At 40.9% G+C, this 22,311-nt stretch overlaps 1 protein-coding gene across 1 annotated transcript; it reads left to right on the forward strand.

The window, feature by feature from the left end:
* The first annotated feature begins 893 nt into the window (after nucleotides 1-893).
* Nucleotides 894-20,640, forward strand: TADA1 (transcriptional adaptor 1). Its single transcript, NM_001131629.1, is given in 8 exon segments — nucleotides 894-982; nucleotides 7,297-7,388; nucleotides 7,646-7,711; nucleotides 13,227-13,324; nucleotides 14,739-14,948; nucleotides 16,808-16,959; nucleotides 18,868-19,030; nucleotides 19,432-20,640. Coding segments are annotated over 8 exon segments (1,008 nt in total). The 5' UTR covers nucleotides 894-908; the 3' UTR covers nucleotides 19,585-20,640.
* The last annotated feature ends 1,671 nt before the right edge of the window (nucleotides 20,641-22,311 follow it).

Here is a 22,311-nt window from a genome sequence, read left to right on the forward strand (position 1 = left end):
AATATTACAGTATTGCTTTTAATAGAGAAAAAATGGAAACAGGCTAAAAATTGGGAAACAAGTTATTGTGTACCTTCTATCTGTGGGGGTATTTAATATGTTGTCATTAAAATTATTATAAAGACAACGTAATACTACAGATAAATCCTTAAGTTTAAAAACGTGCAAAATTGAACATAGAGTATTTTAAGTCATGGGAGTGTGCGAAGTGAAGGAGAAATCTCTCTCAGTTAAGTGTTTGTCCGGGAGTGGTAAAACTTTTTCTTTCTTTTTATCTTTCTGTGTACTTTCCAAATTTTACATAATTACCTCATTTACTCAAATACTTATTAAGCATCCACTATGTGCCAGGCGCTGCTCTAGGAACTGCAGGTAACAGTGAATAAAACACAACTCCTGTCCTCGAGCCATAACATTTACAAGATAACTCAACTAAACGTCATATGAGACGATTAGTGCTCGGGGAAAAATAAGACAAGGAAAGAGTAAAACTGATACTGCATTTACTTTTTGAAATGGAGGGGTAAGGTACTCCTCCGGGAAGAACAACAGCAGGCTGAATTCGGAGTTGCCCCAGCGGTAACAGAATGAAAGCGCTTGGGACACGCCAGCCTGTCAGCAACGCTGCAGCCGAGGTGGGGCGCACGGGTTTAGGATGCGCGCGCGACAAGGTGAAGCGGTTCACGTGACTCGAGGGGCGGGAGGAAGAGAGCAGGGTTTGGCCGGGCACCTTCCCTACAAAAAGGCGGGCGGAGCCGAAAACCAAACAAACGACTTCTGAGAGATTGGGGGCGGGACTGACCGCGGCCGGCTTAGCTTCCAGAGCCAAGGCCTTCCGCTGAGTTGGTTTTTGGGTTGTTGATCGCGGTGGCCGGGCGGTCTGCGGTCGGGCTGAGACGCGCGGAGCAATGGCGACCTTTGTGAGCGAGCTGGAGGCGGCCAAGAAGAACTTGAGCGAGGCTCTGGGGGACAACGTGAAACAGTAAGAGCTGCCCCAGCACAGCGTCCAGGCCAACACGCGGGTGCTCTCCTGGCCTCGGGCTGCCAGCCCGCCCCGGAGACTCCCGCATCGCCCGGGGGCCTGTGCAGCCTTGAGTCCGCGGCGGCGGGGCTTCGGGGTTTCTCCGGCCGGGGCGGGGCGGGCCACCTGAACTCACCGCCCTGGAGGGACCGGGCCTCCTGGGCGCCCGGGAGACATCGGCGGGCGCCGTTGCTCGGGACTTTCTGCCCTGGGTGGGGCGGGAGAAGCGCACTTCGCACCCAAGGGCCTGCTGAGCAGGTGCGGGCCCCAGCGCGGGCGTGCGGGGTGCGGGAGGCTGACTTGGGCCGAGTGAGCCGGAGCCCTACGCTCCCAGCCAGAGGGCATAGCGCAGGGCGGCCCGCCCCTGGAGGGCATCCTGGAGGTGGAGGCCTGTTGAGCTCGTGTGATCTGCTAGGGATTATTGGTAAGCCCTTTTGACAGCAATTTCGTAAGGCAGACGGACCCTCTGGTGAAATCACAGTCATTGAACACTACAATTATAGTGATGATAGCAGTAGCGGACATTTTAAACATTTTAAGCTCTCTAAATATATTATCTAATCCTTACAACAGATGTGAGATAGGTACAGTTGTTACTCCCATTTGACAGATGAGAAGACTGAGACCTAGTGTGGACAAGTAACTCTTCAAAAGTCACTGTCAGAGTTGGGACCCACGCTTTTGATTCCCGACTGATGCCTTAGAGGGGCTGTAAAGGATCCCAGAGACGCCCAGCCAGACCTTCATCCAGGTTATGGCAGGGGACCTAGTGCACAGTCAGGTTAGATGCAGAATGGCCAAGGGTAAAATCAGTATCCAGCCAAAGCCAAACAGCAAAAAAGGAACCTCTGGGATACAAGGAAGAGTTTGGAAATTTTCAAAACGTTGTTATTACAACTTTATTTTTCAAAATATAGGAAGCAAATGTAAACGTTTAAAATTATAGTGCCTGTGTTGTTGCTGCTAGATGGCTTCTCTGGTATTCTACACATTTGCGTTACTCAATGGATGCATACTTTTAAATGATGTTGGTGGAGGAGCAATTTGGGAATACTTAATTTTTCTCCAATACTTTCTTTTCATCCTTCTCTGTTCTTTATTATTACTGGATTGAAATTACTTAGCTTGGATGTCATACATGAATTTTGGAGTTTTTCCTTCATGTGAAATTTTGGGGTGGCAGAGTTGACAGTACTTTTCATCCTAACAAGATAATAATGGAAACTATAAAAAGATTAGAATTAAAATCTAAACTGTTATTTTAGCATAATTATTTAATTTTTGGTGAACATTTACTTACGCCCAGAGATATGTTTCACTTTTTTTGGGGGGGTTGGGGTCTTGCTGTGTGGCAGAGGCGGAAGTACAGTGGCCTGATCACACAGTTCACAGCAACCTTGATCTCCTGAGCTCAAGAGATCCTCCCCTGCTGTAAGCCTATAACTGGGACTGTAGGCACACTCCACCAATCCTGGCTAAAGTTTTTTTTTTTTCAGAGACAAAGTCTTGCTGTGTTGCCCAGGCTTATCTCAAATCCTGGCCTCAAGCAATCCTCCCGCATTGGCCTCCCAAAGTTCTGGGATTACAGGCATGAGCCACCACACCCGACTATAATGTTCCACTGAAAATTATCTTTCAATATTCATGTTCACTGTACTTATTGAATTAAATATTCTTACTTATTTTAATAGGTAAAATTGACAGCTTTCACCCTAATTACTATAGCTTTTTACTTTTGTAATACCGACTGATAAAATTTACCTTTTTTTTGAGATGGAGTCTTGCTTTATCGTCCAGGCTGGAGTGCAGTGGCAAGATCTCCGCTCACTGCAGCCTCCGCCTCCTGTGTTCAAGCAATTCTCTGCCTCAGCCTCGTGAGTAGCTGGGATTATAGGCACCCACCACCATGCCTGGCTAATTTTTGTAGTTTTAGTAGAGATGGGGTTTCACCATCTTGGCCAGGCTGGTCTTGAACTCCTGACCTCGTGAGCCACCCGCCTCGGCCTCCCAAAGTGCTGGGATTACCGACGTGAGCCACCACGCCCAGCCAAAATTTACATTTTTAAGCACATAAAAGGCATTTCACTCTGTTGCATCTAGAATGCTTACAAATATTTGAAAGCAAACATTTACATACCAAAATAAATCTGAAGGATCTGGCTTGTGTATGATTGCCTTTAACCCTGATGAGATGCAGTGGTGACCTCTGTCATCCCATACTCATTGGTTACAGGTTCAGGGCTGCCAAAAGTGTTTTTGAAGTTAGCATTCCTTACTTAGTTTTCAAAGGCCAAAGCCGACTGTCTGATGTTGGTCAAATACTGATGCTGAAGCTAAATTTGGTGCATCTGGAGTGTGAATCCCCACTAAAATGCAATCAAAAGAGATTTTTATGCCAGAAACAGTTAATGGTACCATAGAGTTCTAAATTTGTTTTTCCATTCTCTCGTTCTTTTCCCTTCTCCTTAAAAAGTGCCTCTGGGTTAAATAGTCAGTAATACTGTTGTACTGTACGGTCATTTCTTATATTTCCTCCATGAGCAGTTTGCTTTGGTTTGCACAACCTATTTAAGTGTGGTCCTCGGTGGTAGGCAAAACATACACGGTTATGCACGGAGGCTGGATATGAGTTATTTGCTATTTATCCAGTGGTCTGAACATCCTTCATGTCTGACTGGTTGGGTCGTGTGCCCAAGCTGCTTCCAGGAAGACATGGGCTTTGCTAGGCAACTCACTTTGTATAGTAGCCAGTAGAATGCCATGTTCAAATAGGTGCCTGATTTCTTTTGAGGATTTGATCATATGTTATTTATTTATGCATTTATTTATTTATTTTGAGAGAGAGTCTCACTTTGTCACCCAGGCTGGAGTGCAGTGGTGCGATCTCGGCTCACTGCAACCTCCACCTCCTGGGCTCAAGTGGTTGTCCTGCATCGGCCTCCTTAGTAGCTGGGATTACAGGCGCCCACCAACCATGTCTGACTAATTTTTGTATTTTTAGTAGAGACAGGGTTTCGCCATGTTGGCCACGCTGGTCTGGAACTCCTGTCCTCAAGTGATCCACATCCCCCTTGGGCTCCCAAAGTGCTGGGCTTACAAGCGTGAGTCACTGTGTCCGGCCATGATCATATGTTATTTAATATTCTTTAGGTATATCCAGTGCTTCATAGTCTGACCCACTTATACTTCTACCCATTGTCCTGACCTTCACAGGGACTGATTGACTTTGTTTTTGGTATTTGTCCTTAGTCTGTTTGTGTTGCTATAAAGGAATAGTTGAGGCTGGGTAATTTATAAAGAAGTTAATTTGGCTCACAGGTCTGCAGACTGTACCAAAAGCATGGCACCAGCATCTTCTGAGGGCCTCAGGCGGCTTCAGTCATGGTGGAAGGTGAAGGGAACCTGCATATGCAGATCACTTTGGTTTTTTTTTTTTGGAGACAGAGTTTTGCTCTTGTTGCCCAGGTTGGAGTGCAATGGCACGATCTCGGCTCACTGCAACCTCTGCCTCCTGGGTTCAAGCGATTCTCCTGTCTCAGTCTCCCAAGTAGTTGGGATTACAGGTGCATTCTACCACACCTGGCTAATTTTTGTATTTTTAGTAGAGACAGGGTTTCATCATATTGGTCAGGTTGGTCTCAAACTCCTGACCTCAGGTGATCTGCCCGCCTTGGCCTCCTAAAGTCCTGGGATTATAGGCATGAGCCACCGTGCCCGGCCTGCAGATCACTTTGTGAAAGGAAGCAAGAAATGGGGAAGGTGCCAGGCTCTTTTTAAACAACCAGCTCTTGGAGAATCTCTTGCAGGAACTCACAGAGTGAGTGAGCTCTCACTCATTACCACCAGGAAAGATAACACCAAGCCATTGGTGAGGAATCCTCTCCCATAACCCAAACACTTCCCATTAGGCTCCACCTCCACCATTGAGGATTAAATGTCATCATGAGGTTTGGTCAAATATCCAAACTATAGCAGTATTGTTGAGGGAAACAGTCATTTGTCTGTGGCTATACAGTGAGTTAACAGAGGGACCAGGATTGGAGAGCAAGTCTTTTAACTCTTGGTAGCTAGTTCTAGCTCTTTGGGCTAAAACTTTTGCCACTGGAGAAAATAGTTTGCGTTATTTTGACAGAGCTTCCTGGTAGAGCCTTGTTTTAGTTCTGGAAGAAGTTCACTCATTCCAAATATACATTTGCTTCTTATAAAATACTGACATAGGACTTTTAAATAATAGAGTTTTTCTCCAGGTTACTATTTTTTTTGTTGTTGTTGTTGTTGGATACAATGGGATAGGAAAAGACTTTTGGTTTTCTGTGGAGCTTTATTTTATTTCTTTCATTATTATTCCTGTCCTTTAAAAAAATGTATAAAAGTGTCCACTTTTGGAAAGTTACTGTTGATCTATTGACTAATGAATGTGTAGCTATCAAGTGGAAAGGGTACCAAGCTCTAGAGCTGCACATGTTTTGTTGTTAAGTGAAATGGGCCTGAAAGATGGCAGTGTCGTGGGTTTTGGGCCACTTAAGACCCCATAAAAGCTATGGGTTTTCTCCTGAAAAACAACAACAACAACAACAACAACAAACATGAACCCAAAGCTTTGCATGCAACTACATATGATCGTAGTCAATTACATATAGAGATACTAAGATGACTTGAAGCTAATCCACACACAGAGGGAGATCTGCCATAGGCATTATATGGCAGTGAAAATACTAAATCATCCTGTTTAGAAATCTGATTTTTTTTTTCCTGTTGGGAACTCAAGTATTGAGTAATTTTTCATCCCGTTCCATAAATAAGAAGCAGCTTCCTTAAGTACCAAAACAAGGGTTGTGGATGTGATATGAAAAATGACATATTTTACTCTAATTTCTAACATTGTTGTTAAAGTGTAAAAGGTTAAGTCATTTTTTTTTTCTACCGGTTACCAAGTAATTTTTATTATTAGGTGTTGATTTTCACTTTAAAAACTACCAAGTTTCTCATATCCCCAGGCATTTTCTTTGTGCTGAGATGTTTAGAAACCCATTTTTTTTTTTTCAGCCAGTTAGATTGAAAGTTGAGTTTATCTGAAGGGAAGGATGTCACCTAAAACAAATATAAATGACTACTCCCCTCTCCGTTAAACACACACACTTTAAAATATAAATCTTAAATGCAGGATTCTGGAGAGTAGGTCATATTAGAAAGGTGACAGTGAGAAACAAGGGTATAGCTATAATAGTTTTGGGTTAAGTGAATCATGAGTCCAATTCTGTGACTACCTGCCAATTCCCTTTTATTTGTTTTGAGACAAGGTCTTGCTCTGTCACCCAGGCTGGAGTGTAGTGGTGTGATCATGGCTCACCACAGCCCTGACCTCCTGGGCTCAATCAGTCCCTCCACTTCAACCTCCCAGGTAGCAGGGACTACAGGCATGCACCAACATGCATGGCTAAGTTTTGTATATTTTGTAGAGAGGGGGGTCCTGCCATGTTGCCCAGGCTAATCTCGAACTCCTGGGTTCAAGCGGTCTGCCTGCCTTGACCTCCCAAAGTGCTGGGATTACAGGCATGAGCCAGTGCACCGGCCAGTCCCCTTTTAGGGAGGATTTTCCTTTCTTTGTTGGTATTCTGATTCCTAGGTGTATTAGTTTGCTAGGGCTGCCATAACAAAGTACCACAGACTGGTTCGCTTAAACAACAGAAATTTATTTTCTCACAGTTCTGAAGGCTGGAAGTCTGTCATCAAGATGTTGGCAGGAGGCCTCTCTCCTGTAGATGACAGCCTTCTTGTTGTGTGTTCACATGGTTATTTCTTAGTGAATGTATCTGTGTCCTAATTGCCTCTTCTTATAAGGACACCAATCATATTGGATTAGGGCCCACCCTAATGGCCTCATCTTAATTACTATTTAAAGGCCCAATCTCCAAATACAGTCATATTCTGAAGTACTAGGGTTAAGGCTTTAATACAGGACTTTTGTGGGGGGACACAATTCAGCCCATAGAGCCAGGGAATTCAAAATTTCCTTTCCTGAGAGTTGGAGCATGTATGCTGAACTTGGGAAAGAAGCAAAATGTGTTCATGCTGTAGTCCCAGCTACTCAGGAGGCTGAGGTGGGAGGGTAGCTTAAAGCCAGAAGTTCAGAGCTCTGATTGTTCCCCTGCACTCCAGCCTGAGTGACAGAATAAAAAATCCTGTCTCTTAAAAAAAAAAAAAAAAAAAAAAAATTGAAAAAAAACTAGAAGCGGCCAAATCTGTGGTTCTTAGTATTGTTTCTGCCTCTGCAGATACTGGGCTAACCTAAAGCTGTGGTTCAAGCAGAAGATCAGCAAAGAGGAGTTTGACCTTGAAGCTCATAGACTTCTCACACAGGATAATGGTAAAATAATTATCTGCGGAGTTATTTTACTATTCTGTAGTTTTCCTAGATTTGTAGTAAAGTCTTTTCCCTTTTTAAAAAGTAAAATTTTGGTTTTGTGGTGTATAAGGTTATCTTAATCATGTGGATATTTAAAATTAAGTATAAAGCATGGCAGAATAGGGGATATCCAAAATCCTGACAAGCTAGACCAAAGTTGTGGTTTCCTTATGTTGAAAATGTTTTGAATTTGATTCTCACTATCTTTCCTTTTTCAGTCCATTCTCACAATGATTTCCTCCTGGCCATTCTCACGCGTTGTCAGATTTTGGTTTCTACACCAGGTAAGGGAGTGGAAATACTTCCAGTGTGTGTAAGTCAGCAAAGCACCAGACTTTAGCTTTCTCTGATAGACACAGCTAGTGTTTGTAAAGCAGATGTTTTTGAACTGCTCAGAAGAAAAGTTTTATTAGGTAGATAAAAATTCTTTTACAGAATCTTTTTTTTTTTTTTAAACAAAAACTCTTTTTAAGAAAAAGGTATGATTTCTCATTTTCAGTTCTTGGCATACATTTTAATTCTTTCCAGTGGAACCCAAACCTCCTGAACCACTTTCAGTGTCATCCAAAGCTTGAATTTCTATTTCTGGAGAAAAAGTCTGTTCACAAATGAGCTATGCAATTTGATCACCATTTTTGACACCAAACTTTTCTTTGCCAGAATTGAGTAGTACAACACCAACATTTCCTCTATAATCTTCATCTTATGATGCCAGCTCCTACATCAGTAAAGTGTTTTTCAGCCAAGCCAGATGTGGGACTACTCTTTTCTAACACCCAGAAGGAAGGACTATCTGAATGTTCGTTTTCACAAGTGCTTTCTTCCTAGGTGGTATTGTGTAATCCTAGGCATGTCCAAGTCCTAGCACCCGTGGACCCCTGGGTCCGGGCGTGTTATGCTGGGAGAGCTGGGCAAGGCTACTCTGTGTGCCACCCTCCCCCACAGGCCAGTTTGCTCAATGGGGGAAATGGTGGTGTCCCTCAGAATAGGGCTTGAGAGAGCCAGAAGGCAGGCGAGGAGATAGCCCGGTAACAAGAGGGCGCAGGGTGAGCACTGCAGCAGGGACTGCCCAAATCTACGGAGCATTGTAAAGCAGGCCATGTCCCTGTACTTATATTACCTTTTGATATTGACTCCCCACTCAGCTACATTTTAGATTATTTAAGTAAATGAGCAGTGAGGAAAAGTGTGGGAGGTCAGGATGAAGAAGGTAAGGGGGATGAAGAGAGGACAGTTGGTGTTAGGTGTCCTGTACCTAAGGGATACCTAACTTGAAAGTTGTCTGTAGTGGGGAGGTGGGGGAACCCAGCATATGTTGGGAACCCGGACTTCCACTATGTTCTTAGGTAAGATAGCACCTGAAAGGTCAAGCTTCAGCACCAGTGTTTGGCAGATTATTGTCAGAGAACAAGAAGTAGGGGATAGTAGCATGTTGAGGGGGTAGGTGGAAACAAAACTTGTCACTTTAACCTGAAGAGAAGATTAAGCTATAAGTCACCTCTTTCAACCATCTTATTTTAATCAGTCAAAAACAAGTAATTAAATACATTGAAAACTTCCTCATGATAAAAGTCATCCTGGACTTTTTAAAAAAAATTAGGCCAAGTGATTTATTCAGTAGTTTTTATGTTTCTAAATTACAGTTTATATCTATTCATAAGACTACAAAAGTTACCATTAGAATTGTGCTCACCAACTCCTGTTGTAGATTAAATTGAAATTTTTTAAGGGCTTAGGGTGATTCTGATGATCATATATTGAAAGCTCATATTTTATCTATAAATGGCTGGTATTTTTTATCCTCTCTCTCTGTTTACTTCTACTACATGATAAAGAACTCACAGCCAGGGCGTGGTGGCTCATGCCTATATTCCCAGCACTTTGGGAGGCCGAGGCGGGCAGATTACTTGAGGTCAGGAGTTTGAGACCAGCCTGGCTAACATGGTGAAACCCCTACTCTACTAATAATACAAAAAAGAAAACTAGCTGGGTGTGGTGGCGCACACCTGTAGTCCCAGCTACTCAGGAGGCTGAGGCACGAGAATTGCTTGAACCTGGGAGGTAGAGGTTACAGTGAGCAGAGATTGTGCCACTGCACTCCAGCCTGGGCGACAGAGCCAGACTCTGTCTCAAAAAAAAAAAAAAAAAAAAAAAAAGAATTCACATAAGATCTCCTAACACCTCCTTCCTTGACCCTCAAAGAAGTCGTTGTTAATGTGTAGTAAACTGTGAGCACTTGCTTGTAGGGTTGTATTAGAGAGCAGTGACTGCCTCCCTCCCCTCACCACACTCATCACCACACATTCTTACACCGTGTCAGATTTTTGATGTGCTATTTAATTTGTATACAAGTAGACTTTAGCCATTCTTCTTTTATGTCCAAAGTTAAATCATAATCTATTTTGTTGTATAAAATTTAATTTGATCAGAAAAGCCAATATTGTGAGGATTACATCTTACTTTTTAGGGAAGCGTATTGTAAATTGTCACATATGCCAAAGATAAATGGAGTGATCAGAAATAAAAACCCTGGTTGATAAGAGTCAAGAGACTTTGGTTCAAGTGTAGGTTTTGCCACTAGCTTACATAATACAGTTACTTGGGCTTTCAAATAAGTACAGCAATATCTACCCCATAGGATTATGAAAAAACAGATGAAAGAACTTATAAAAAAGTGATTTTAAAAATAAAAAATGCCAGCCAGACATGGTGGCTCATGCCTGTAATCCCAGCACTTTGGGAGGCCAAGGCAGGCAGATCACCTGAGGTCAGGAGTTCAAGACCAGCCTGGCCAACATGGTAAAACCCCGTCTCTACTAAAAGTACAAAAATTAGCCGGGCATGGTGGCAGGCACCTATAATTCCAGGTACTAGGGAGGCTGAGGCAGGACAATCTCTTGAACCCGGGAGGTGGAGGTTGCAGTGAGCTGAGATCGCGCCATTGCACTCCAGCCCTGGCGACAGACTAATACCGTCTCAAAAAAAAAAAAAAAAAAAAAAAAAAAGAAAAAATTGCCAAACAAGTGTTGAAGTGGTATTCGTAAGTACAGGTGGCTGATTTTAATTAGATAAAAACCTTCAATATTCTGAATGGTTGTTAATAGTTATTTTAAAATAAATGAAGCATTTGGATTTTGAGAATGTATTCTTCCATTGAACACCCCAAATTTCTCAAAATGAAATTAATATTTGTTAGCAACAAAGAGAAGATTTCTATTAAAAGTAAAATATAGTTCTTTGTGCCTCACAATTTTGGATGGGTTGTTTTCTAGTTTTCTAAGCTAGGCAGGAAAGATGATATTAATAATAATATTTGTTGAGTACAGCATACTAGACACTTTATATGCATTATCTTTAATCCTCACAACAATTCTGCAGGGTAGGTGTTAGCCTGTTTTTATAGATAAGGAAACAAACTTCAGAGAAGAGAAAACAAAACAAAAGAAAAACTTGCCTTAGGCCTTATCCAGCTAGTAATTGGATGTGTTGGACCAAAACTGAAATCTAAGTGCTACTAAAAAGCCTTCCCTTTTGTCAGGGTTAGGCCTTACCATGCTTTGCTTGGCCACACAGCAGCAGCTGGTAAGCTCTGAGTTTGCAGGTCTGCTCCTTTGCATCATCATCTGCATGTCCAGTCTACTTTCTTATCATCACTTAGCATCCAGTTTCATTTATCAGGAAGGGATTTCTTGGGAAAATCATCTCAGATTGGCTGACCTTATCAAGTGAGATCTGTGCATGCCAGAGATAAGAGGAATCTGACTTCCCAAACAGTTCTTTTTAAACTGAGGAATCTGGAATATTTTTTTTTCAAAGCGTTAAAAACATTTCTTTCCAAAAATATCAAAATTGTAGGAACATTTTACTATGATTATGGGTGATTTTTTTCTTTCTTAAAAATTTTTTTGAGTTTTCTTTTTTTTTTGAGGCGGAGTCTCGCTCTGTCGCCCAGGCTGGAGTGCAGTGGCGCTTTCTCGGCTCACTGCAAGCTCCACCTCCCAGGTTCACGCCATTCTCCTGCCTCAGCCTCCCGAGTAGCTGGGACTACAGGTGCCCACCACCACACCTGGCTAATTTTTTTTTTGTATTTTTAGTAGAGATGGGGTTTCACCATGTTAGCCAGGATGGTCTCAATCTCCTGATCTCGTGATCTGCCCGCTTTGGCCTCCCAAAGTGTTGGGATTACAGGCTTGAGCCACCGCACCCGGCCTTGAGTTTTCTTTTTAAGTGTACTATAGTGAGGTTGTATTACTTTTTTTTTTTTTTTTTAACATTAAACAGTGTATGTTCGTGGTTAAAAAAATATCAATAGCACAGAAGGTTTTATGATAAAAGCTTGTTCCCACCCCTAGACCTATTCCCAAAGGCAACTACTTTTTGTTTTTTGTTCTTCTGGTGGGACCTCTTTAGCCCTCATAGTTGCTTAAATCTGTTTCTGGATTTAATGATTTTAACATCTCTGTCTTATTGCTCTGTTTTTGAGATTTCCTGAATTCTTTGGGCCTTTCTGTTGAATGCAATCTTTAATTCAGCAGTTTTAGTAGCATCTTGTTTCATGGATAAACATGTTCTGAAAGTTGGAAATTTATCAGAATTCTTTTGCATTTCCTGTCTAGGACCTCTTTTTTTTTTTTTTTGTTAGCTTGCTCTTTCTTGTCATGTGAAAGAATATTGTAAATATCTGGTGATTAATTGTTGTCCTTTTCATGTTTAAGAATGAAGCATAAGACTGCCTAGAGACTTTGCTTTAGAGTAAGCTGACAGGAAGCCTACTGTTAAACTGGGGGTCTCCCAAATTCCCATATGCAGAGAGCTTTGCTGTAGGGTACCAACATCCATACCAACTACCTTAGTAAATCCCAGAAATTGTGTTCGGTTTAACTAGAGAAGAGTCCTTATTCCCTCCCCACCTTCCTTCTAACTCCCTGCCCCAGCTATTATAAATACCCTGCTCTGTGTCATTCTGTGCATGGGAATGAAGCTTCATGGGCCTATGACCTGCATTGCACAGAAGGGCCCTGCACTTGGTTTGTACCATCATTATCTTGAAATTCTTAACTTTTAAACACGAGGCCCAGCACTTTGATTTTGTACTGAACCCGCTTTTGGGGGTGAGTGAATGGGTTTGTGTGGATGATTTAAGGATATAGACATTCCATTAATTTTGTTTTTAGCCTTATAGATCCCTCCTGGTTTTCACTAACTCATATTCTCCCAGTCCAGGTTGTGGGTTTCTTCCAGGCAGGTTGACGTGCTTCTGCCTCACTTGCCACCTTCCTTGCCTAGCCTAGGTTACAGCTTCCATGGGTCTGCTTCGAGAGTCTGCACCCTTTTAGTCCATCCTAGAAATTTGTTGACATCTCATCGTGTCTGCCACTCGTTTTCCTTTTTAACCTCTGTTGCGCAAGTGTGCCATTTACCTTCCTTCCTTTCATATTTTGTAGCGTCTTGGGAGAGGAGATAAATACATGTGCTCAGTTCATCATCTTAGACCAGCAAATTCTGTCCTACATCTATAATAATACTACTGCTAATACACAAAACACCCAATAAACATTAATTGAAAATATAAAAAAATTTGTCTTCCTAAAAAAATTTTAGTTGCAGCTAGGAAAAAAATGTGATTTGAGAGGATCAATAATTTTATTTAGAGAAGTAGAAAGAGAAGGTTTTGATTTAAGCATTCATTAGTTTAAGCATTTCATGAGCATTCCATGCTTTTTACCCCAAATTAAAACAAACTTAGCAGTTATCAGTTGTCATTATTTTTACTTATGGTTATATATTTCTGTCTCCTAGATGGTGCTGGATCTTTGCCCTGGCCAGGGGGTTCCGCAGCAAAACCTGGAAAACCCAAGGGAAAGAAAAAGCTTTCTTCTGTTCGTCAGAAATTTGATGTAGGTTGTTCTTCAGTAGATCTTGATAATGACTGATTGAAGTACTGGCATGTTGGGACTAGCTTTAGTTTTTAAATGAATATTAAAATACTGGTAGTAGAGTTGAAAAAAAGAGAGTATGATTTGGGAAGAAAAGGGTTTCAAGGATTGTGAATTCTAGGTGTCTGAATTTTTATAGTTCTTGTTTGTTACTGCTTAAATAGTAATGTTATCATTAGTACCTAATGATTTTTCAGTTATTCAAAACAATGCCTTTGTCTCTCCTGTTAAGTATTTTTCTTGAATGAATAATGTTTCTTGGATGAAGACATCTGTCTCAAGGGCTCAGGCAGCCTGGAGGCCTTTGATGGGATCCTGGTGATGCCCAGCTGGGCCCTGAGCCTTTTGAGGACTAGTAGAGATGTCATGAAGGCATTTGGCTATAAAATTTGTAAGCATTTTAAAACAAATTGCTTTTTTCAGTGTATATTTAGGGAAAAAAAGCTACCCCGAAGTAACCCTTTTATAGGTTTATGGGGTATTGATAGCTTTATTGATTAACATCAATAAACAGTTATTTATTTTCACCTTGACTATATGCTTTTTATCAGTAAGAATGTAGAGGCCATCGGGATCTCTAGAGAGACATGTCTGATTTAAAAAGAGCTGTTCAATATAAAGTAGTTTTGTACTTGGAAAATGGAAAAATAACCATGTTGTTTTCATAAAATCAGTTTCAAACAGGGACAAACCATCTTCACTACAAAATCTTTTATATTAGCCTTAAGCAAAAGCTACCGGGGCATAACTCCCAGTGGTGATGGAGAACATGAATGGGCTATCAGAATCTCCCTGGGGAAGGCTGAGATTTTATGAATGAAAAAGACTGAGAAAAATAGTCATGACTGTATCTTAGGTTCTGTGTTGAGAATTCTAAGTAGAAAATAACAGTAATTAAATAGTTACACTACATAGCATTATCTTGGAATATTTGTTACTAGATCTGCCATATTGGTTAGCTAGGCTTTTTAAGATTTAGTTGAATCATTCATTATATATTTATACTTTTAGAACGTACTTACGGTTAGATTTAAAATGCTCTGACTTGTTTGAATATAGTTCAATACGTCTTATTCTCCCTCAGTTATTTTTAACACAGTGCCATACATTCTGTGATCACCAAAGTATTAATTGAATAGAATAAACTACTACGCAAACTACCATTATTCCCCTTAATCCATGTCTTCATTATTACCTTGTATTGGATGTGAATCTGTGATTATTTGTGCATGAATTAACTCTTTTTTTCCTTAACCCCTGTGGTATAGTTTTGGTGGCATTAATTTGTAGGATCTCAACTTCAGTACAGGAGTTTACTTTTGTGTCTTGTTTGCTACTGTAATGAGTAATTTTTAAAAGTTTTTCTTACTCATAGCATAGATTCCAGCCTCAAAATCCTCTCTCAGGAGCCCAGCAATTTGTGGCAAAGGATCCCCAAGATGATGACGACTTGAAACTTTGTTCCCACACAATGATGCTTCCCACTCGAGGCCAGCTTGAAGGGAGAATGATAGTGACTGCTTATGAGCATGGGCTGGACAATGTCACCGAGGAGGCTGTTTCAGCTGTTGTCTATGCTGTGGAGGTTGGTTTGCTGTTGGCAGAAATAATCTTACAGGTTGAATGTGATAGGCTTGTGTGTTGTTTAAAGTCTGTATTGCAAGAAAAGAATCCAAATGTCACTCTGATTTCACAGAATTGTCATTGTTGAAGTTGTTTTCTGTTTTTTTTTGAGACAGCATCACTTTGTCTTCCAGGCTGGAGTGCAGTGGCACGATCATGGCTCACTGCAACCTGGAAATCCTGGGCTCAAGCGATCCTCCTGCCTCAGCCTCTCGAGCTGGGAGTATAGACATGCGCCACCATACTTAGCTAATTTTAAAAAATTTTTTTGTAGGGATGGGGGTCTCTCTCTGTTGCCTAGCTGGTCTCGAATTCATGGGCTCAAGTGATCTTCCCACCTTGGCCTCCCAAGGTGCTGGGATTTACATGTGTGAGCCATAGCACCTGGCTAAAAGTTGTTTTCTTTTAAGAGGAGAAACTCATTATAATACAAATAGTTGTCTTCAGTTAATAAACTAAGCTTTTCAGAAAGGTTATTTATGGCATAACTCTTCTGGTTGATCTGATGTTTTGTCAACAGGGGAACGGTTTTTAAGGAAAGAAATGAAATTGAGAATCCTAAAGATTAAAGTCACTTGTTTTTGCTGTGGTACAGCACTGAAGAGTATTAGTCTTGGCATCTGAACAGCAGAATTCTTGTCTCTGCACATGATTTCATTTGTCCATTCATTTTATTCATTTAGTTACTTGACAAAACTAATTTGATGGGGTCTATAATGCACAGGTACAGTCAGGTGACATTGGATTTTCAATTCTCTGAGCCCTATTTTCTTCATCTGTACCTCAAAAATAATAACAGTTGTCCCATGAAGTTATGAACATTAAATGAATTCTGCGTGCAAACCAATTTAAATAGTACAATAATGTCTTGATATAAGTGGATTTTCCTTGGTATAATTGAAACACCCTGCCTGATGCTGGCTCCCCTAATAATAATGGTAGCCTGGGACGAGTTCTGTCACTCTATTTTCACAGGCTTCCTCAACCTTTTCTTATATACTTGGCTCTCATGAAAGTGAAGAGAAATCAAGTACCTAATTTATTTTGTGATTATTTCCTATATATCTGTTATGTGGCTTTTGAGAGAGCCAAGGTTCTTTTCACGCAAGGATTTTGGTTCCAATAATATCAGATCTTAAAACTTTTTGTCCTATTTTAAACAAAGTTTCAGCATAGTTTATCTCTTTTTAAAAAGTCATTTTTGCTCATGCCTGTAATCCCAGCACTTTGGGAGGCTGAGGTGGGCGGGTCACCTGAGGTCAGGAGTTCGAGACCAGCCTGGCCAACATGGTCTCTTTTAGTTTCTACTAAAAATACAAAAATTAGCCAGGCTTGGTGGCGGGCACCTGTAATCCCAACTACTTGGGAGGCTGAGGCAGGAGAATCGCTTGAACCTGGGAGGCGGAGGTTGCAGTGAGCTGAGATCGTGCTATTGCACTCCAGCCTGGGCAATAGAGCAAGAATCCATCTCAAAAAAAAAGTCATTTTTGTGTACTTCTTTTAAAGCCATCTAAAACTCATTTTTGAGAGAGAGGAGCCAATTTAGAGATGTAAAGACTTTTCAAATTTCATGTATAGCAAGCCCCTCTTAAAGAGAACTATTAATACATGAAAATAAGCACGTCCCCCTCTTTCCCATACCCTCCTACTCCTTTGGTGTGGCTCCGTGGCTCTTCATGTGAACATTCATTTGGTTCTAGCATATACTAACCTATTCTGCATCTCCATCTAAATGCCAATAAATGTTTTTTGGTCAATGGAAGTTTTATGATTTGCTTTTCAAGAGGATATCATGCTATTTTTCTTTTCTTATTTTTACAGAATCACCTTAAAGATATACTGACGTCAGTTGTGTCAAGAAGGAAAGCTTATCGGTTACGAGATGGTCATTTTAAATATGCCTTTGGCAGTAACGTGACCCCGCAGCCATACCTGAAGAATAGTGTAGTAGCTTACAACAACTTAATAGAAAGGTAAATGAAGTTTCTTGTGATTTTGTTCCATCTTTTGCTAGTTGTTTATACTCCTCTTATGTAATAGACCATTGTTAAATAATTGATTGTGTTTTCATAGGTTTAAAGTACCTTTAATAGGAGTACAATTTTATTTTTTAAAGTCCTATACTTGCCTGAGATCTAGTGAATTATTTTGGTACTCCTTTTATGAGAAGTGAAGTTGCAGAGTTTGGCTGCTGCATGCGAGTTTAATGTGCTTGTCCCCCCGCCCCGACTTTCTTAGGTGCAATGGAATAGTGCATAGGTGGTGCATCCTGAGGGCTCCTGAGGGGCATCACCTGCCCAGTGGGGAAGTGAGCCTGCTTTCAGTTAGAGGCAGGGCCTGTGATTGTTGGGTCACAGCTGGGTGTCTTGGTGGTGGGAGGAGGAGGAGTGGTAGATGTTTCTCCAGGCCCTCATCTGGCTCTTGTAGGCATAGCTCAAGATAGTGGCCTGTGCCTGGTGTCATCACTTGCTTTTGGCCTCCTGCTGTGCAGACATGGTCTCTCAGCTCACCTCTGGGATTCCTGTGTCCTCTTCCCATTGAGGGCTTCAGGATGTCTCTATGTCCTGAGTCACCCCTTTATGAAACAACTTAGATTACTTTCATCCCTGTGTTGTCTTTCTTATCCTTCCATCTCCCTTTGTCCTCCACTTCCCCCAAAGGGAATTTAGTCTGAATTTTAAGCCTTTGGGAAAGGAAAAAAAAATAGCAATGTAATTTTCTTTATGGTTACTGAAGTGACTTGAATTTCTTGTGATTTGCTGGACTTTGCATATCTGGTTAGTTTGGGAGAAGAGAGGTAAAGAGATAACTGGGACTTGCAAGTTCAGAGAAAAAAGTATGTATGACTGGGAAGGGTGGCAGGGTGATTGGTGAAGTAACAGGAAGGGAAGGCAGGTGTAGGTGGGAAAGCTAAGAGAGTTGGATAGAGAGAGTGTTGATACCACATGTGGGAGTTTGTGCCAGTGCCCATTTCATGATTCTGAAGACCTTTACAGGGGTCATGGGCCTATTTTAACCCATCTTAAATTGGGTTTACTGTTTAGATTGCCATATGTGGTGATTTATTGTCTGAATCCCATTCAGGCGTATCTGTTTGGGATCATTCTTCTCTAGAAAAAAACAAATCCCCAAAAGTGGCTCCTTGTAGTGGGTGATGTTGGGAGCAGCGTCTGGCCCTGGCGGGACTCCCAAGCCCTCTCTGCCCTACTGGCCAGTCTCTGAGGGCTTTTGCCTCTCTATTGGCCACTTGTTACTCTAACAGGGCTGCTTTTGTCTGATGCTTCAGTCCCACGCTAACGTTCCACTGTGCTTTCCTCTGAGTTACTGCTTTACTCTTTTGTTTTACCTCTAGATACGTCCTCAGCATTGTGTAGGTTATCTCCTGCTGGGTTATGAAGTAAAAACTATGTCTGACTTCTCAGTTTGTATCTAGCTCTATTTTGGGAAATTGGCAGGTTCTGGATTAATTTTCCCCACTCTCCCATTTTTGCCTGTTGCTTCTGTGCTATGTCTTCTTTTCTTCTAATTTATTTCAGAACCAGTTGTTTCCAGTACCATTCACCTCCCTCTTTAAGTTACTTGTGTTGAATGTTATATTCCTGTAGTTAAGGTCTATTAGTTTTTTCATCTGGAAGTTCAGTATCCTGAGCTAGGTAAATATTTTAACATTGTTGAAGAAGGAGGGTAAATATAGTTGTATTACGTTTTATTTCCAGCCTTTAAAAATTAAAATTACAGATTATTCGTGTCTACAGGAGTAGACATTGAACAGATTTCTAATTCAATTAAAGATTTTTAAAATAAGATTCTAGCAGGCCACTCCTGTCCTTGTTGCTCAGTTGTCTCCATGCTGGGACTATTTCTGAAATTTTTATTTTCAGCCCTCCAGCTTTTACTGCTCCCTGTGCTGGTCAGAATCCAGCTTCTCACCCACCCCCTGATGATGCTGAGCAGCAGGCTGCACTCCTGCTGGCATGCTCCGGAGACACTCTACCTGCATCTTTGCCTCCGGTGAACATGTATGACCTTTTTGAAGCTTTGCAGGTAAGTCTTGGCTCCTTAAAGTTTACCTAGATTTATGGATAGGTTAAGAGATTCTTTAAGTCTACAAAGGTATTCACTGGTTTTTTCCACTTCTTGGCTTTGTGTTTTTCAGTTTTGTCTGTTATAAAAGCCATTATTAATACTAGCCTCATTTTTCAAATCCTGAGCCCATCTTCTATCTCCCCAGTAAAGAAAAAGAAAAAAAATCCCTTGTTCTGCTATTCCTGTTTCAGAAGCTTGTTATTTCCTTATCTTATTATTATCCAATTGGTGATTCATTTTAGTGTCTGACTGAAAGTTTATAGGTTGTGTGTATGTTTTGTTGACGTAAACCCTTTTATATGTCAGAAAAATGAGTCTACTGAAGTATAATTGGACATGCATTAATTTTTTAATCCCAGGTGCACAGGGAAGTCATTCCTACACATACTGTCTATGCCCTTAACATTGAAAGGATCATCACGAAACTCTGGCATCCAAATCATGAAGAGCTGCAGCAAGACAAAGTTCACCGCCAGCGCTTGGCAGCCAAGGAGGGGCTTTTGCTGTGCTAAATTAGGATTTGAGGGTGTGGGACCCTCACCAAATTCATTGATTACTGAAAATTGAATGTTTTTTGGGTCCACATTTCAAGGCTGAAGTGTATAGTGTATATATAACCTTTCCTATGGAAATGTGACATTGAGTACATTTTGTGTTGCTGTTGTGAAGCCATTAATATAAATCTTTGGTAATGACCCATATCTCTGTATGTATGTGTTCCCAGTTATGGGAGCAGGCACTAATGAAATCCTGTGCCTGGAATGGAGATACTTAGGTACCTGAGGCTTAGTGTTCTGTGGTCTGCGTGTAAGATAGATGACATCCTAGAACAAAGAAGCTGTTTTAACTTAATCCCCCTGATCAGCAGGATATCTGTGTGTTCAGTGACATCATACATTCTGTATCTAGAAGTCTAAAATTTCTGCCTTTCTCCTAAAGAATGTGTTCTTGCATTTTGGTTGAAATAACCTACACAGTGTTAAAAATCAGATCCCTCCTTTAGTGACCAGTTTAAATTTTAATAGCGATAGGTAGCCCCTGAGAAATTTATCACTATAACTCCACAGGAAATACGACTTGGAAGTGCTCTGTGTACTAAACAAAATAAAGCCCCTCTTTACATTTAAAACCAAAGTCAAAACAAAACTCTTGTAATGCAATTAATTAACTTTATGTCTTCCCATGACTCGTTTTGTTAAATATGCCCAAAAACTTTGATAGGCAGTTTCTTCGGTTAATTATTCCTATAGAATGTATTTTAAGAAATCTATACAAATTGGATATATGCTTGGTAATTCCCCAGTTTCTAGGAGGTACCTATTTCTACCGTTTCAAGTGATAAAGTGAAAATAATTTACATTCGATAGTGTTACTGATAACAAACCTACTTTTCTTAAGAGGTATGTTGCTTTTCACTTAAGGGATAGTGTTGATAAATTAGAATGTATAGATAGGTTTGTGAAAGTCTAAATAATGGCTGTATAGATATGTATATATGGTTCACATATCTGGAGCTGTGTATTTGATTTTGTACTTTAAATGTGACAAATAAACCTTTTGGGAGAAAACTTTGTTTATTAAACATTATAAGGAATATTGCCTTCTACAGAAATACAAAAATTGCCTGCTTTATGAGGGCTTGGCAGAGACTTCTCAAAATAATGTACTAGATGAGAAAGATTAAAAAGCAGATTCCAACTAAGGTATGCCATTTCTTTTTTTTTTTTTTTTTTTTCTTTTTGAGATAGGGTCTCAACTCTGTCACCCCAGCTGGAGTGCTGTGGTGTGATCATGGCTCACTGCAGACTGGACCCCTGGGCTCAGGTGATTGTCCCATCGCAACCTCCTAAGTAGCTGGGACCACAGATTCATACCACCATGCCCGGCTAATTAAAAAAATTTTTTTTGTAAAGACACGGTTTTACCATGTTGCCCAGGCTGGTAATGAACTCCTGAGCTCAAGCAATCTGCCCACCTTGGCCTCCCAGTGTTAGGATTACAGGCCTAAACTACTGCATCTGGCCAGGTATGTAATTTCTTATGTATAGATTAAGACTTCTTAAAAAAAATCAATAGCTTAGTTTCAGTTCTTGGCACAAGCCATTAGTTTTAGGTGAGAAACTATGTAAGAATTTTTAGGGCTTGGAAGAATTTGAACTGATACTCGAATATAGTTTTGGTTTGGACTACTGATATACCTGGGCCTTAATGCTGCCTAGGGAATATGTGTGAAATTTCATAGTTCCATAGATGGAGAGGCAGCCAGGAGCCTTGACCATGTCCTGCTGCCCATTGCAATGTCAGGTTCCATAGGCTGTATGGCTGTACGTACAGCACAGAGGAAACTGCAAACAGGAAAACTTCTCACTACTCTCTAGGACCTGGCCTGAATTCCTAGTCACCTACCCACCTGGTGGGACCATAGAATGCTGGAAGACTGCCTTTGCCTCGTGTATTTCAGGTCTACACTCTAATCTGCTCTCCATGCCAATTTTCCTATGAAATCATTTTCTAAAGAGGGGAGATGGGGTAAAGTGCAGGGCAGTAAGGTAGAAACAGTAATACTTAGCATTTTCACAAGAGCCCCTGAAACATCTGAACTTTGTCCACCAAAGGCTGGTTCCATCTGTAACACCACTACCAGCTGTGGGGACTCTTGAGTGCAATCTCTTCTCTAATTAGGTTAAGAAACAAATGCTTATTATCAAGCATCATGTAGAAAAATAATTATTTTAACGAGGGAAAAAGCTGTTGGAAACCATATAATTTCAGACTTAGAATAAAACTTATTTTTTCCTGCAGGCATTTATCACCGTGCAAAACCAGGTGTGATAAGGCTGGCTGTATTTTACCAGGCAGGTGGGAGGACTCACTTAGCATGTTCTTTTGTTGTTGTTACGAATTAAAAAAAAAAAAAAAATTTAGGTTCAGAGGTACAAGTGTGCAGGTTTGTTATTTGGCACGTTCTTATCACCTTTATCACCCACTTCTCTGATCAATCAAGGACAAACACTTTTCCTTTCCATTGCCTGAAGTGATGACCACAGGTAAATGCCGTGTCCTACCATGCCTTTGACTCATTCCAAAATGCCTCTGGGAGGAAGAGTAAGAGTAAGGAAGCTTAGTCTAGGGGTCAGACTTGGAGAGTGGCTTAGCATTGATGGGTTGAAAAGGAAAAATAACACTGCCAGATTATTCCTGGAGAATCGACTACTACTTTATGGGCACTAAACTGTCAG

This window comes from Pongo abelii, chromosome 1 (genome assembly GCF_028885655.2).
Source record: "Pongo abelii isolate AG06213 chromosome 1, NHGRI_mPonAbe1-v2.0_pri, whole genome shotgun sequence".
Taxonomy (NCBI): Eukaryota; Metazoa; Chordata; class Mammalia; order Primates; family Hominidae; genus Pongo; species Pongo abelii.